The following is a 17,147-nucleotide window of genomic DNA, read 5'->3' as shown; positions in this document are numbered from 1 at the left end:
CCTCATGTAAATAACATTTTCATGAAGAATTTTCAAAAAAAAGGTAACGTACGTAACAGGGGACAGACATCAAATGAACTTGTCTGGCTATAAAATAAAGTGGAAAGAATACTGAAAGATAACACTTAGGTACTATTCATGTATCCTGTTAAGGTAGTGACTGGGGTTCTTTGTAAATTTTAGCGATTTTGTGATTATTTCATATTCTGAACCCTGAAATATGATCTTTTTATTAGAGAAAACTGTGAGGTAACATTGTACTGGAAAATGTCTTAAATTTTAGTGAAAACACGGCCTTCTAACCACTGCGCGAGTTATTATTTTCTTTTTGTTTTAACGGTCCGGATTACTGTCAGCGTTATCGTTATACCTTGAGGAGATTATGTAAATTTTTACGCACGATGTTGCGCATGCGCGCACGTCTTCATAAGAGACGCTATCCAACATGGCTGATGACTGCCGGCAGTATAAGCAGTGTCGAAAACGCAAACGGGGGCCGAAGAAGCAAAATGGAAAGCTGATGGACGCGATGTTGTGTGTTGGCCGCTACAGCTAACACACAGCATCGTACACAGGGCTAGCGAGAGAGTTGCCGACATCGACGGTATTTACGAAAAGTGAATAAAAGACTGGCATTTTTGGAAGCGATCGAGTAGCTGAGGTCGGCAGGGATACGACTTGGGCCCAAGAACGCTGAATTTCGACAGTAATTTGGCTTTTTACGTCAAGTCCCAAAATGGATTTGAAGTCACCGACCCTACGTACGGGTCTTTGCAGGGTTGTGGTGAGCGAGGCGATTAGCTGTAGAGGAACACATAGCATCGTACGCCGGGCTATAGATTACACTGCCGTCCAAAGAGAATCTATTTAATCTTCACTGGAAAATATGGTTCTATAACAGCAGCCCATATCTTGGACAGGTGCAGCCAACGAACAATGCAGTTTTAAAAAGGTCCTTACTATGATAAGATACATTGTGCATGACAAATAATGTGAACTGACTAAATTTAAGTCAAGAGGGTAATTAATTAGCTGTCATAATTTGCCCTCCCACAGAAAATTTTTCGACTTACTCTCCCACTCTCAAACTTCATTTTTACCCACTCCCCACTTATTTTTGCCTGTTTCCCCTTCCCACTGTGAATTTTTGAAGCTCCCTCGCCCTGTGGCGAAAAAAAATTGCCAATTTCCCCTGCCCTGGAAACAATTCCCTCAAAATATTTTTCGCCAAGCCCTGTCCCCAGGACAATCAACCGATATCCGCCCTGCCCTACAAAACAAACTAAAATTTGCTCCCCTACCACCTAAAAAACATGTCCCTGCCCTAGCAAAATTAAAATTTCCCCTGCCCTCAAAAATTGCTCCTGGAATAGCTTTTTCGATGAATAGCTCCGTTGGCTGCACCTGTCTTGGACTTAGTTTGTCCATGGATGTAGGAAGCATGGTTTGTCCAATTTGTCAATCCGACACTGTTATGTCGGTCTAGAGCACAGCAACGTACGCGAAACGTCGCTTCACGATCGTTGCCTGTCAATTTCTATCTGTGGTCAAGAGAGTGTCGCTGGGTGTCGCGATATGTCGCCGTTTCAATTTTACAATGAGTGAATCTGTCGAGTATCGCCTCAGTCGTTTATTTTAAGTCATGAAGAATCGCTTTTACGTGTAACTGAAGTTGATTTTGGTTTCATACTATACCGAGGCCATAATAGTACATGTCACAGTGGAAAGCGAAATAGCGCACGAAAACCCGGTCATTTTTTATGGTGAGCAAAAGGACTGCAGCAGATCACATGTGAAAACCACAAAAACAAGTGCGACTCTCCCGCATTCCTTGAACTTCTCAACTACAGAATTTTTAGAGCATCGAGAGTTGGTCGTCTCATCTCCGAAAGCAAGCAAGCAAGCAAGTGACGTCTTGTACTATAGGCACAAAAATCGGCACTAAAATGAACTGGGCAACCATTTCACACTTGGTACGTGCATAAATTACGGGCTGTGAGACCGGAAGTCGAGCGCTAGCGAGAGAGCGAGGCGCGCGTCGTCGGCAGAACGCAGACCTGTAAACCATTCCGGCTGTATGATTTTTTTAAACTTTTCTCGTCTTGTAACCAGACTCTAACCGTTACCAAACAGTGTACAGTTAATATAATTATAAGCTAGATACGTATTTGACAAACAGATTATGCCCTGAATTATCTCTCTAGTGTTTATCGTGTAAATAGTACCCACCGCTTACGCTGACCAGCCTCACGTTTCTAAGCACAATTTTCATCATTTTTAGGCGAACTAATGTTTAGGACTTGTCAGAAATTCTCTAACTGATGCCCAATATTTAACCTAGACCCAGATCGAATAATTTTTTTGAAACGCACAAAAATCCGACCTTTTTCGGCGATTTTGTGTGAAAAATGGGACGTTTACACAAATCGTCGATTTTCTCAGTTCCGATTTTTGCTATGTATGCGCACCTTCAAATGAGTGTAAGTCGGCGACGCGTGGGCGGATTTCCCCGATTCTTCGCATGCTAACACTTCATGAATAGACCTGAAAAACCGTGTCTTAGATTTTGATAAACCCCCCTGAAGTGACGATAACTTGACAAACGTGAACAAAAGCCGATAATTTATGCGAAAATCCGACAGTTCACACTTCGAAGGCTCACTGTGCAGAAACAAAAGCGAATTTCAAAAATCCAAAACACGGTTTTTCCCCCTGTATATCCAGCTGTCTAGTGCCGTTAACAGATCACTTAGGGGTGCTGCCAATCTTACTTATACTCTTTTAAGTGAAAAAATTCAAATCACATGTTTTGACTTAAACAAACATACCAATGCATGTTTTGACAACTAAACAAAATTTTTACCTTCTTCAAATATAGACCTATTAGAAAATGTACCACATGTTGGGTGTGAGACCCTGTTTTCTATGTGAAACTTTTGATTGAAAATATGTGTCAACCAAACTGAGTCACTACCTGTTAAGGGACTTCTTGACATTTCACATAGTGTAAAGGGTCAGTATTTTCTAAAATTTGCAATTACTATTGTCACAATCAAGCTCAGTGTATGGGTACAGGGCTTACCCTGCCTACAGCAAGTGCCACTTGAGTTGAATGGATGGTGTCCTTTTACACAAATATAGACAGCATAATTCGCCATACAGGCTATGCACAGCAAGTGCTCATCAATAAAGTTGCACAGGTGTGAGGAGAATGCTTTGCAGTAAAAAGCTACACAATTGATGTCAGTTTGCATGGCATGTAGATAGCACAGTGTAACATAGCCATCTGAGCAATATGCACAAATAGTTAGAAAAAATATACATATTGACTGGCTAGAGTATAACTGCTGCCTTCCTCAGAGGACATGCCTCTTGAAAGAGACCCTTTGAGGTGTTTGATCTGTCTAGGAAACAACTGCATGCCTGTCAGAGATATTAATTACACAGCCAGTCAATATGTATATTTTTGCAATAGGGCTTAACCACGCCAAGTGCACCTTGCATGAACTATCCTTTTCCTTTCTTTTCCTTTGAGTAAGCACTTGCCAGTCCCAAGCCTGGAATAAGTGGGAGGGAGCCCACCACGGTATATTCGCTATACACAAACAAAACATCATTGTAATGTTCAATGCAAGAACAATGATAAACTTATCAACTGTTTAAAGGGATATTAGCTGGAACTTCGGACGATTTTTTTCAGTATTAACTCTACCGGTATATCTTGTACTACTCCCAACAATGTGCTAGTATACCTAATATTCTGCTTGTCAAAACACTATGTACATGTGTAACAACCATTGTTATTGTTCACACATGAATTCTAGTCCAGGCTTGAATTCATGTATTAACAATAACATTACCGACTGAGTACATTTAGGCTGTTGCTAAAATATTTCATTCGATTCAGGGAGTAGAACAAGAAAGAAAAGTAAATCACAAAACTGCTGAATAAATAGCCAAAAGTTACAGCTAATTTACTAGCGTTAAAGCTCCATTCAATTTTGTTCTGATAATACCCAACGGAATCACAGCCAGGAAATGCAACCGTCAATCAAGGTAAGTGTGTTTCATTACTTCAAAGTTTTAATTGAACACTCTGAAAAACATACTGAGGAACACAGCATGCAAGTCATCAATATTATCATTGTAGTGGTAATATCAGTTGAAAAAAGATTTCATACAGCAAGTAAGCAACTTGAACAACCAAACCTCAAAGGTAAGTATAAGCTTCTTAAGTATTTAGTATAACTTCATTGTGCAAAAACTGGCACACAAAGAATGTCCAGAGAAATTTGGCACTTTTACGCGATAACAATCAACATTAAAGGTAAGTCAGCTTCTTAGGCATTTAGTATAACGTCGGTTGTACTTTGGTTGTGCAAAAACTAGCACACACACAGTATCCTGAGAAATTTGGCACTTTTAAAGCGATAACAATCACACTTCAAAGGTAAGTCAGCTTCTTAAGCATTCAGTATAACTTCGGTTATACTTTGGTTGTGCAAAAACTAGCACACACACAGAATCCTGAGAAATTTGGCACTTTTAAAGCGATAACAATCAAACGTCAAAGGTAAGTCAGCTTCTTAAGCATTCAGTATAACTTCGGTTATACTTTGGTTGTGCAAAAACTAGCACACACACAGTATCCTGAGAAATTTGGCAATTTTACCGTGACAACAAATCACACTTCAAAGGTAAGTCAGCTTCTTAAGCATTTAGTATAACTTCGGTTATACTTTGGTTGTGCAAAAACTAGCACACACACAGTATCCTGAGAAATTTGGCAATTTTACCGCGATAACAAATCACACTTCAAAGGTAAGTCACAGTCTGAATGCTGGGGTGTAATTTGAACAGCGCCCTCAGAAAAATAGCCTCGTTTTCATTTCAAAACAAAGGTAGCAGTAGTACGCAGGGGTCACACAAGCATGGGTCGCCTAAACATGCCTATATTCACGCATACCGCGGACCTGAGTGAATGTTATAGGTAATATGTGTTTTTTAGGAATTTGTTTCTGATATAAACAGTTTGTCATGTAAAAATAAACCTACCTTCAAAAGATTGTCGATGTGTATACTGAGTAGTTTCTGTTGCATAACACGATTGGGTCGTCTATGAAGGAGAAACGGGGCAAGTAATGGTCTTCGCGGGTCTGAACACCGATCAAATTTCAGCAGTGTCTTTTTCAGTAACCAATTGATTGTGTATACCAATTTTTAACTTCACAGAGCTATTTTACTAGAAATGGTACACTTTTCAATAGACCCTTGGCGAAACTTCGTCTAAAAATTTCACCTATGAATGCCGTTTTCTAGTACTTGTTACAGTTGGCATTATACATTCACCACAGATTAGATGGCCTCTACAAACGAGAATAATTTTATGTTAACTGCAACTACAGTTCTTAGTATATTTTTTTCTCAGAATTTTAGAATTTATAATTGTTTTATGTATCTTGAAGTCTGTTTCTATATATAGGAAATGAGAGCAACTTTACACATCGTTTTCTACCTTTGATAGTGATGCGGTATATGATTCGATCAATGTGGTTTAGGGGCAACATCAAAAGTTCAATGAAGGATAAAAACTTAATTCTTTTAGTTTGGGGGTGGGGGGTTTTGACCTAAAAAGTTTCTATCCTACAAATCGATTTAAGATAAAAATTGCCAGGGGAATGAATATTTTGAAAAAATAGAGCAGAAATGCACACTTTCGTGTTGAATCCAGCGGAGGGAGTTGTTTTAACACGGTGCAGAGCTGCACCTGGCCTAGTTAGTGTAAACAATGCAGGCTGTTGGCTTCTGTTGCACCATAGATGGTAGTTTCTCTACTGTTTCTGGTTGCACTCGGAATTTATTTTTATTATATCTTGCTACATTTCTGGTGCATGTGTAGTCCGCCTGAGTGGAGCAGTGTGAACTGAGTTGTTACAACCACCAGGACAGATGAGATAACTTTTATGCCTCTGGAAGGAGAAACCTTGACTTTATTGTTGTTGTTCTTGTTCATTCATTGATAAACTTCAAGTTTGTTGTTAGTATGTTGTATTTACATTGGATGAAACACAAAGTGTGTTCCCATCTTAAGCCCCACTAGCTGTATCTTTTAGCATTATTTTTATGATTTTACTTTCAAACTAAAATAAGTTTGTGACAATGTAGTCATTTACGTCTGTGTACACACTGCCGGGGCTATATATGCAATTTTGAACAAGATAAAGATTACACTGCGATTAAATGTTCGCCCAAACATTAAATCACAGCCCCATGCAGAAAAGCTAAAACCCTTGATACTATGCATATCTGCATTTAAATCTTCATATAAACTGCACAGCGTAGTCCAAACTGTAATCCACAAGGGTGAATGTTTTCAACTATGACATTGTATGTTCTGATTCCTTTTTAATTTATTGATTTTGAAAATGCCAGGAAATCAAAATGACCGTTAATAAAATTTTAATTTACATGTCAAATGTTTCTGAAAGGAATGGTTTCCTAATGCAGTAAAAGCTAACTCATATCTCTTCAGAGGGTAGATTTCAGAGAGGAAAGAATAGGTAGATAATTTGACGTCAACAAATTTCAAGAGTTACAGCTAGGGGGCCTTAACGATGCATTACTCTATTTCACCCCTAAATTGACTGATCCTTAGCTTCGCTTTACATAGATAGAGCCTGGCAACAGGTTCAATATAAGTCAATTAAGTTTCTAGGGGGGTGGGGGGTTTGGGGGGAAACTAAGGGAATTAAGTTTTTATCCTACATTGAACTTTTGGCGTCGCCCCTTAATGATATGGAGAAACATGGCGAGACACCGGTGAATCGATAGTGCTTTGACCCTGATCATGTGATCTGGGTCCCCGGAAAAAACGGTTATGTGTTGGAGCTATTTATCCCACATGTTAATTTGATAGTAGCGATTGTTCATCAAATAGAGATGCTAGTATGGTTATGTTGTGGTCTGAACTTTGAGTGGTTTGTTGGTCAGACCGTTCGTGTTTATTTTATCCTCGTGCTTGATTTGTGCCTGAACGAGGATGTCTCTTAAGTTTTTATTCCTTTTGTATGCTATGATAGGTTTTTCTGGAAAAACTTTGACCAGTGTTTGATCGGCTTCTATTATTTTCCAATTTTTTGTTAGACATTGTGTTGATTTGCCTGGTTTTGATGAATGGACTGAAGGTCGTTGTGTAAACCAGTTTTGTTCTTATGTCATATTCCTCTTATCTTTATCGGTGAGGTATCGTCGATGGTTGGTGAGATTAACATCTTTCTTTATACGAGATATATCTTTTTTTCTATAATCTTGTTGTTGAAGTTTGCGTGTGAGAAAGTTGACCTTTGAATGAAGTCCATGTCGTTGTTGCATGTGCAAGCATATCGGAGTTCACCTTTAATGAAGCCTTTGAAAAGTGCCGCTCGGGTGACACGAATTTCTCAATAAATATTGGAACGTGTCGGTTGGTTTTGTGTTGGTTAAATTAAAAAGAAAATTAATAAGTTCTGAATTCAATATACTGCAAAGACAACAGCTTTATTCTAAATAAACCTGAAGTTTGATCAATACTTAAGCCTCAGAGACTTGACTGCAACAAACTGAGACAAATCAGACACGAAAATTACGTCAAAAAAGTTAAAAGTGAACAACCATGAGGTCACATGCACAAGTTTTTCTATGGGAAGCCCCGGCTGGAAGCTTCGAAGCCATCCTCGGACTGTGATGACCCTGAAAAAAAGAGGAAAATAATTAAAAACAACTGTGACACGAATTTTACGTATTACAACCTAAAAGTGTCACTTGATGATAGTTACCCCCAAAAAGGTAAATTGACCCAAAAATACGCACATTTTGGGATTTATTTCACTATGAGCGTATGCGAGTACACAGTGTACGTGTAAACGTACAGTACACTAATGTTGATTTGGCGCCATATTGGATTTTAGCGGCAAAACACAGCGGCGAACTTTGCCGCCCAACATCAAATTCCTGGCATGAACAGACAAAATTCTGCGGTAAAAAGCTAATTTATAGTATAATTCCACGAACTATGCTTGATTTTGGGCCTTAATTTCATGCTACCGTAGTTGGTACAGCAACACAAGTCGCGCTCGACATATAACATCGTACAATGAAAAATCGCTGAAATCGCAAAATTCACTTTAATTTTTCAAACAGAGCCCCGAAAAGTCACTTACCTTCTCAGAAAATCCAATTGAAGAGATGAAGTTGGTCTCCAATGATAATTATCGGCGAAAAAATGAGGATTTGGGAGCGACTGAAAAAATGTGTTAGCCAGCCAACGGTGACAGTGTAGACTGAGTTGCTGAGTGCCGTTCGAAAGGAAATGGCATTTGCATATGCAAATTGCACCCCTAGCGTTCAGACTGTCAGCTTCTAAGCATTCAGTATAACTTCAGTTATACTTTGGTTGTGCAAAAACTAGCACACACACAGAATCCTGAGAAATTTGGCACTTTTACCACGATAACAATCAAACTTCAAAGGTAAGTCAGCTTCTTAAGCATTTAGTATAACTCAGGTTATACTTTGGTTGTGCAAAAACTAGCACACACACAGTATCCTGAGAAATTTGGCACTTTTACCGCGATAACTATCAAATTTCAAAGGTAAGTCAGCTTCTTAAGCATAAGGTACAGAAAATTTCTCTCTGTTACAAACGCAATGTGATTTTTATTTTCCCTGCATGTGGCGCCATGCATTATGAATGTCGTTTTTGTTAAACACAAAATGTTCACGGCTTGTTATTATCTGTAGATTTACAGGAGCAATATCTGAACGTGGCACCCAAGAATAATCTTCCTTTGGTGGCCAAATGTATTTGCCATCATTAACACGCTTCATAAACTTCACTTGGTATAACTCTTTGTCATGTTGTACAATCTGTAAAGTAATATGAAAAAGGAAGCTATTTTAGTCCATTGAACAGGGCAAAATATACTTGATTCCACTATTTAAAACAATTTGAAGTATCTCTGATAAATAACATTGTTGTTGGAAAACAACTCATTACATTTATGAAGATTTAAATTGACTAAAAATGCAAATTAATATAAAGTTTCCTTTGAATACCTGGCCGATGAACATCTGAGCTGGGCCCTTTAAACTTTCAACTCTGGTGACTACAAACTCGCACACACCAATAGGCTCAACTCCACTTTCACTATCACCACTTCTGGAAGAAAATAAATATTGATACATTAAATACGTTTGTATGTATGTTATGATAAGAAGGCTAAGTGCACATACACTATGACAATTATTGTTTGAAGTATGCTTAAGGAGCAGTGTGCTTGTTAGACAGTATTAAATATATGATACCTTGTATATTCTTGAGTACAAGATGGATAGTTTTCATCTCCACTGGCCCCTGTAGCAGGCTGTGTACTGGACGGACACCCTGACATCATAGTAGGTAAGTTGTCTTCATCTCCACTGGCCCCTGGAGCAGCCTGTATAGTGGACGGACACACTGACATCATAGTAGGTAAGTTGTCTTCATCTCCACTGGCCCCTGTAGCAGGCTGTGTACTGGACGGACACCCTGACATCATCGTAGGTAAGTTGTCTTCATCTCCACTGGCCCCTGTAGCAGGCTGTGTACTGGACGGACACACTAACATCATAGTAGGTAAGTTGTCTTCAACTGCACTGGCACTATCACCACTTCTGGAAGAAAATAAATGTTGATTCATTAAATACATTTGTATGTATGTTATGATACCATGGATAAGTGCACATACACAATTTCAATTACTGTTTGTAGTATGCTTAAAATGCAGTGTTTTTGCTTGACAGTATGAAATATGATGTGTACCTTGTATATTCTTGAGTACAAGTTGGATAGTTTTCAACTCCACTGGTCCCCGTAGCAGCCTGTGTAGTGGACGGACACCCTGACATCATAGTAGGTAAGTTGTCTTCAACTCCACTGGCCCCTGGAGCAGCCTGTTTAGTGGACGGACACACTGACATCATAGTAGGTAAGTTGTCTTCAACTGCACTGGCACTATCACCACTTCTGGAAGAAAATAAATGTTGATTCATTAAATACGTTTGTATGTATGTTATGATAAGAAGGCTAAGTGCACATACACTATGACAATTATTGTTTGAAGTATGCTTAAGGAGCAGTGTGCTTGTTAGACAGTATTAAATATGATACCTTGTATATTCTTGAGTAAAAGATGGATAGTTTTCATCTCCACTGGCCCCTGTAGCAGGCTGTGTACTGGAAGGACACCCTGACATCATCGTAGGTAAGTTGTCTTCATCTCCACTGGCCCCTGTAGCAGGCTGTGTACTGGACGGACACCCTGACATCATAGTAGGTAAGTTGTCTTCATCTCCACTGGCCCCTGGAGCAGCCTGTATAGTGGACGGACACACTGACATCATAGTAGGTAAGTTGTCTTCAACTCCACTGGCCCCTGTAGCAGGCTGTGTACTGGACGGACACACTGACATCATAGTAGGTAAGTTGTCTTCAACACCACTGGCCCCTGGAGCAGCCTGTATAGTGGACGGACACACTGACATCATAGTAGGTAAGTTGTCTTCAACTGCACTGGCACTATCACCACTTCTGGAAGAAAATAAATGTTGATTCATTAAATACATTTGTATGTATGTTATGATACCATGGATAAGTGCACATACACAATTTCAATTACTGTTTGTAGTATGCTTAAAATGCAGTGTTTTTGCTTGACAGTATGAAATATGATATGTACCTTGTATATTCTTGAGTACAAGTTGGATAGTTTTCAACTCCACTGGTCCCCGTAGCAGCCTGTGTAGTGGACGGACACACTGACATCATAGTAGGTAAGTTGTCTTCATCTCCACTGGCCCCTGTAGCAGCCTGTGTAGTGGACGGACACACTGACATCATAGTAGGTAAGTTGTCTTCAACACCACTGGCCCCTGTAGCAGGCTGTATAGTTGACGCACACCCTGACATCATAGTAGGTAAGTTGTTTTCATCTCCACTCGTCCCTGTAGCAGACTGCGTAGTGGACGCACACACTGACATAGTAGGTAAGTTGTCTTTAACTGAGCTAGGGTTTGCAGCAGGCTGTGTACCGGTAGTCACTACAGAGAGAATTAAGACAAAATAAAACCCTTTTTATACAACCATGCATCCACGAAAATATTTTTTCTAATATAATTAATTCTTATTTATAAACTTCATTTTCTGCCACTTCTCTAGAGGTTGCATCATACACTTAGCAACTGATAAAATTCACTTGAAATATCAGGCTTCAAATAAATTACTTTTCTTGTGACTTTCTTAAAGGTAAATGGGTTCAGAGCTAACCTGTGACCTTAGAGAAAAAACAATAGAAAGTGGAGATCAAGCACTTTGGCTTCAACAAAACAATCATGGAAATATTTAAACAACCAAAAACAATAGTACCTTGATTGATATTAGACGACAGCTGTAGCCTTTCCCATGGTTGTATCCACTGTTTGTTAACACATCCATCACTGTAAGAGGTACAGGCTGTGCAGTAACAAGACAGTCGTCTTCTCTGGAGAGAGTATGCATTGCCTGTGCTTCGTAGCGAGTGTATCTGCCGTGTTCCTTTCACTGTCTTCACATCACGGTCCACTCTGTATCTTTGGATGCTTTCCTTTGGTATTAGTATGAATGTTCGTCGGAAGGTGTCGGATTCCTTGGATAGTTCTGCTTTGCAAAAAGTGAACACTGCCTGGGCACTAGCTGGTATAAGATGTTCATTCTTGACCGCTCTTGTTAGTGCAGCCTTTACAACACCCCCTTCACCATCACACGGACCTTTACCGTGGCGCGATCCAAAGTAATTTCTCTCCATTGTGCACATGAGATCTTCTTCCGCAAATGACACATCTGCAAAAGGAGTGCGCGACTTGTATTGAGCTGCACACCCATCTGAAAATATGACCATCTTGTCTGGATGTAATTCTCTTGTTATTCTTAAGTGGTCATTCACCTTGATTAGGAATTCATGGACTGCATGGCTGTCATGGTTAAGATCATCCGATATGATGTCTATTGCTTCACGTATCACGTTACCGTTTTCATTGTAGTAGGCAATTACAGGATGGAGAGTAACCTGATTGTGGGACCAATGAGCCGACTGGATTTCATTTTGCAGCTGACAGGCAAAGTTCTCTGCAAAGTCCATGCATAAAACAACAGTATCTGCTGGGGGATTCCTTGACACAGCGGTGAATTGTTCATACTGCCAGTGAGCCACAAAAAGGTGTTGAGCAAATGGTTTCAGTTCCTCTGTAAGTTCATCAATGAGCTGTTCTGCTGAGCCTGTCTTTGTTACAAGAACTTTCTTCTTGAGATTGGGATCGTTTTCCCACTTCAACCATGTAACTTGTGCGTTTTGAAGAGGCAACAGGTTTTCCTTCAACAAATGTACTCCACATTTTGAACATGTACGATTTACACACTGCAAGTTGTGATGATCATGGTCTTTGTTACAGAGGGTACGATCCATGGCTTGGTATTTATTGTTCACTCGGATCTCATTTAGTTTTTCACTGCATGAAAACCCGATAATTCAGATAAATTCACATTAATGAGTTGCCTGTATTATAGTATAATACACGTGAATTCACATGAATCCACATGAATACATGCTTGCTGAATACAAAAAATGGATTCTTGACTGTATTCATCTGTATTGCACTCTTCAGCTAAAATACAGTCAATAATCCATGTTAATACAGTAAAGTATTATAGGGTTTTTATTTAGTTTTTGTTTTCCAGCTTCTTTATTTATCACTCCAAGTTTTAATTCAATGTTTACACAATATTCACACAGGCATTGGTTGAACTTCCTCTGTCCTTGGAGTTTAACATTTCTGGGTCGCAGCTGACAAAACTTTGTAAAACCGACATTGTCACCACTGTTTTCATTTTTCCACTGCGAGTGCACATCTTTAAGAGACTTGTTAAGAGTATGACTCTGTGTAAGTGTCTTTGTGCTTACCGTTTTCTTTCCGGGCAGCTGGACAGATATGTCGGGGCGTATGTAGAAATCATGGATAGATTTGGATACACTGCTAGATATATGGTCTGATCGTGTTTTGCGTTCAAGGCTTGTGATAGATGATGCTGCTACGAGGCTTTGCCATCTAATTCCAAGCTGACTACTCAGTCTCCTTTTCATGCCATACTTTTTCTTGGTACTTTTGGCCAATGCCATGAGGAAAGCTCTTCGGGCAGATCCTTTCTTTTGATAATCCAATGACTGATAAGTGGATTTTAATACTCTAAACATATCTTGGACTTTACTTTTATGCTTGGCATCAAATGCAGTGTTTTTTCTGGGCAATGCTTTTTTCAGCAATCCTTGCATGACTTCTCTGTACTTGTTAGGTGATTTGGGGAGGTATCTTTTTGCCCTGGAAATTGCCTTCCTCCGTGTGCTGTCTTTGTTGTACCCACTGCTGCTTGGTTCACTCTCCTGACTTGTGACTGCTGTCAGAGCATGGGCCTTTTGACGTTTCTGTCTTTTATTTGCAGCGTCCTTCTCCCTTAGTCTTCTTTTCTTTTGTGAGGATAATGCAGCTCTCTGAATCCTCTTCCTCTCTCTCCAGTACTCTCTTTTCTGTTCCAATTTTGTACGATCTGCTCTTGTGAATGGCCGTGCTGTGTTCTCATCTTTTGTCAGTAACAATGGCTCAAGTTTTTTCCTTGCCCTGTATTTCCTCATTCTTATCTTTGCTGTTTCCCTTTGTCTTGCTTTTTGCTTTTCATCAGAACCATCTCGATATTTTTTCACTCTCTCTTTATTTTTTTCACTGTATACTGTGTAGAGTTGCTTGTTTTCTTTCATTTTTTTCCTATATTGTCTCATAGCCAAAGCTTTAGGAGAGGGACCTTCATTATCAGTGTTGTTACATCCAGACTGACAACCTCCATCGTTGATAATTTTCAGCCTTTTCATGCTACGAAATTTCATTTTTAGCGACATGTTTCTTTACTGTACAGAAAAAAGGCAGTCTATATAATCTTCTTCAACAAGACTAAATTCTTCAGTGGATATGTCAAAAAGTGACAAGCGGAATGTGACCAGCTGGTGATACGCTACACGCAGAACGGAGATAATATCAGTCAAGGAAAACCTTATGCCAGTTACATCTAAATTCTGCAAATGTGGTAATGAGCTAACAGTCTGTATAACAAGGCAGCTATTTATGTTGGTAAATCCAATCCACAGAGTTTCAATACATTTGCAGGATTGAATATATGATGCATCCTCTTCATTCATGGAAACATTAGTGCAGTTAGTCAGGATCAACACACGAAGAGATTTCATCCCACGAAGGAATGACAGTCTTGAAACTGAGCAACCAGTCAGATCAAGATATCCCAAGTGATGTGCATTTGGCAGGAATTCATTAAGAAGAGAATCCAAAACTGTTATTGGCAGACTTATGTTTGCATAGTCTGCTAATGTCAAGTCTCTAAACTGCACTGCATGTATTAAGATGGATAGCAACTGGTGTTTAGTAGGAGGAACCCTTACGTCCACACGCGTCCAAAGTATACTTTCTGTTTTCACAGTATTCCACAGATGCTGACACACTAAACTTACAGTGAGTAGTAGTTCTGACAACGGTATAAACTGAAGAACTCTTATTAACACCACATGTGGAAGTTTTAATAACATTATCTGCAATGAAAAGGAAAATAAGGTCTTTCAAGTATAAAAAAATAGAATGAACAACAAATAAATGAAAATATAATTTTCAAAATATTTGTCTCATAGCAATAAGACATGTTTGTAAAACGGGACAGACAAAACACCGTAACTCCCAAAACTGTGGAAGAAATTACTGTGAATTGAAACCCTTTGAGTGACAACGTCTATTTTTGTCCCCTTTACAAAATAAACCCCAATCAATATTTTCTCAGATTTTTGCCAAAGTTTTGAGAAAAAAAAAACTGTAGCCGATGAAAAATGATGTCCATTTGCTTCAAAATTATCAAAAAATTACAGAAAAATTCATAAAAATTGGTAAAATTTTGCACTAAAATTTTTGGCGGGAGAAAATTACAGCGCTCAAAGGGTTTAGAATGTGCACAAAATACACCAGAATCAGTGGCTTAGTTCGAAAAAACGTGAAATAAAAGACACAGTCATGTCAACAACTTCGTTTCAGTTTCATTTTCAGTCATATAATCAATAATGCATGTTCGTAAAACGGAACAGACAAAACATAATTTGTCCCCAGTTAAGATCGTAACTCGCAAAACTCGGTGGAAGAAATTACAGTGTGGCCTCTGAGTTGGTTGAAGAGTGCAATATTTACACCAGAGTTAGTGGCTTAGTTCGAAAAAACGTGAAATAAAAGACACAGTCATGCCAACAACTTCGTTTCAGTATCATTTTCAGTCATATAATCAATAATGCATGTTCGTAAAACGGAACAGACAAAACATAATTTGTCCCCAGTTTAAGATCGTAACTCGCAAAACTCAGTGGAAGAAATTACAGTGTGGCCTCTGAGTTGGTTGAAGAGTGCAATACACCAGAGTTAGTGGCTTAGTTTGAAAAAACGTGAAAGAAAAGACACAGTCATGTCAACAACTTCGTTTCAGTTTCATTTTCAGTCATATAAATTTACCAAAAACAATAGGCCACGTTCGTAAAACGAGACAGACAAAACACAAATGTCTTCAGTTACGACCGTGGATCTCTCACTCATAGCAGTTTCTGTCCAGCTGTAGCTATGACGCAGTACTGTCTTGTAGTGTGCGTCGATTTTTCAAAAAAAATTGACATAAAATTGCGAGAAACCCTAAATTTTTTTGAACAGAAAAGAAATTTAGATAAACCTTCCTAGATTTTGAGTAAAATTATGTCAACTTACCCGTTCGTAACGCCTGTTACGCTCGTAACTTCGGAGACAGACCAGCAGTTACATTCCCTGTGTGGAGGTCATGGCGTTCTTGGGTGAACATTTGGGTTCGATTCTATCGATAGTGACGACTGGACGACTGACGTTGAGTTGAACACCAACAAGTAAACTTTATTCAAGAGACGTAGACATGCTACATGCGCATCCGCCATGCCATGTGGGGAGAGCGTATATACCGGATGGCGGGGAACTTTATCATGTGACTACATTTGATATATGAAACGATACAATCAGCATGCATAAATTAATGAACTCAATAAACACAACAGAGGTCATGGCGGCTATGCTGGCAAACACAATGGTCATGAACTGTGACCTGTATGTCGCCCCCACATGATCACATTTCAGATCAACTCTGCCAGTAGGATTATGCAAGTTGTGCCTTCATATGGTCAGGAACGCTCGTAACATCAGGGGACAGACTTCAAATCGTAAGTTTTATAAACCTAAACGAATTTAAAATTCAAAGTAATCGAGCTTGGGAATGTCACACGGAAAAAAGATTTCTTTATAATCACATTATAACCATAACTTATTGAAATAGAAATTATTCCATTTTTTCCCTATGGCATTTACAACAAAATCACTGAGGTGGACAGACGCTGTTACGTACGTAGTCCAATTTTTTGAATCAAAATTAAGGTCCCTATAATTCAGTCAACTTGGCCAAATGTATGTGAATTTTTTTACCACTCTTAAACCAGTATATAATATATATTTGAATCATTCTGAGTTGTTACCATTAAAAAATACGACAATAAAACTGAACAGGGGCACAAAATGTCACAAATGAGTATAAAATAATTGATAAATTCCTATGATTGGAATGACCATATCTATTTTATTAGCGACGAAGTTACGTAACTGAGGAAGCTTATAGAGTTGGGAGAAGACAAAGTTGACGTCACTTCCGTCAACTACTTCCGTAAAACTATTTTGTCACACCACGTGATCAGTGTTATCTAACGACTACAGCATACCATTCATGCTGCACACTCGACTCACTATCATCGAAAATAGTATCGTGTTGGATTGACATTATAATTGAACTTAGAGCGTACGTGTGAGTGTATTGGCTTACATGAAAATGCGATAGACAATGATGCATTTACGTTAGAACGTCCATGCTCGATCAAATGTTTTTGTTCTGTCGGTGTAAAGTACGAGATTGGTGGATGTGGATGGACATCTTGCGTGCG

At 39.0% G+C, this 17,147-nt stretch overlaps 2 protein-coding genes and 1 long non-coding RNA gene across 5 annotated transcripts; all 3 read right to left on the bottom strand.

The window, feature by feature from the left end:
- Positions 1 to 7,517: 7,517 nt before the first annotated feature.
- On the bottom strand, positions 7,518 to 8,300 carry LOC139128396 (uncharacterized). Its single transcript, XR_011551286.1, has 2 exons — positions 8,199 to 8,300; positions 7,518 to 7,728 (listed from the first exon to the last, which is right to left on the bottom strand). It is a non-coding gene; the product is annotated as an uncharacterized lncRNA (long non-coding RNA).
- A 95-nt stretch (positions 8,301 to 8,395) lies between these two features.
- LOC139128395 (uncharacterized) lies at positions 8,396 to 12,550 on the bottom strand. Of its 3 annotated transcripts, none has more exons than XM_070694170.1 (7): positions 11,441 to 12,550; positions 10,755 to 11,115; positions 10,187 to 10,606; positions 9,839 to 10,042; positions 9,343 to 9,690; positions 9,094 to 9,196; positions 8,396 to 8,904 (listed from the first exon to the last, which is right to left on the bottom strand). In XM_070694170.1, exons 1-7 carry the CDS (start codon positions 12,513 to 12,515, stop codon positions 8,695 to 8,697), a joined length of 2,721 nt encoding a protein of 906 aa, XP_070550271.1. In that variant the 5' UTR covers positions 12,516 to 12,550; the 3' UTR covers positions 8,396 to 8,694. The 3 variants fall into 3 exon arrangements, with proteins under 3 accessions (XP_070550271.1, XP_070550273.1, XP_070550272.1); XM_070694172.1 differs by having other exon boundaries at positions 9,343 to 9,687; XM_070694171.1 differs by having other exon boundaries at positions 10,187 to 10,603.
- Positions 12,551 to 12,725: 175 nt separating this feature from the next.
- On the bottom strand, positions 12,726 to 15,976 carry LOC139128400 (axoneme-associated protein mst101(2)-like). The gene is made up of 2 exons (XM_070694175.1): positions 15,901 to 15,976; positions 12,726 to 14,699 (listed from the first exon to the last, which is right to left on the bottom strand). Exon 2 carries the CDS (start codon positions 13,995 to 13,997, stop codon positions 12,726 to 12,728), a length of 1,272 nt encoding a protein of 423 aa, XP_070550276.1. The 5' UTR covers positions 13,998 to 14,699; positions 15,901 to 15,976.
- Positions 15,977 to 17,147: the final 1,171 nt, after the last annotated feature.

Source organism: Ptychodera flava, unplaced genomic scaffold (assembly GCF_041260155.1).
Source record: "Ptychodera flava strain L36383 unplaced genomic scaffold, AS_Pfla_20210202 Scaffold_52__1_contigs__length_894533_pilon, whole genome shotgun sequence".
NCBI lineage: Eukaryota > Metazoa > Hemichordata > Enteropneusta > Ptychoderidae > Ptychodera > Ptychodera flava.
Note: the sequence above shows the minus strand (reverse complement) of the source record. Positions and strands in the feature narration are given on the sequence as shown.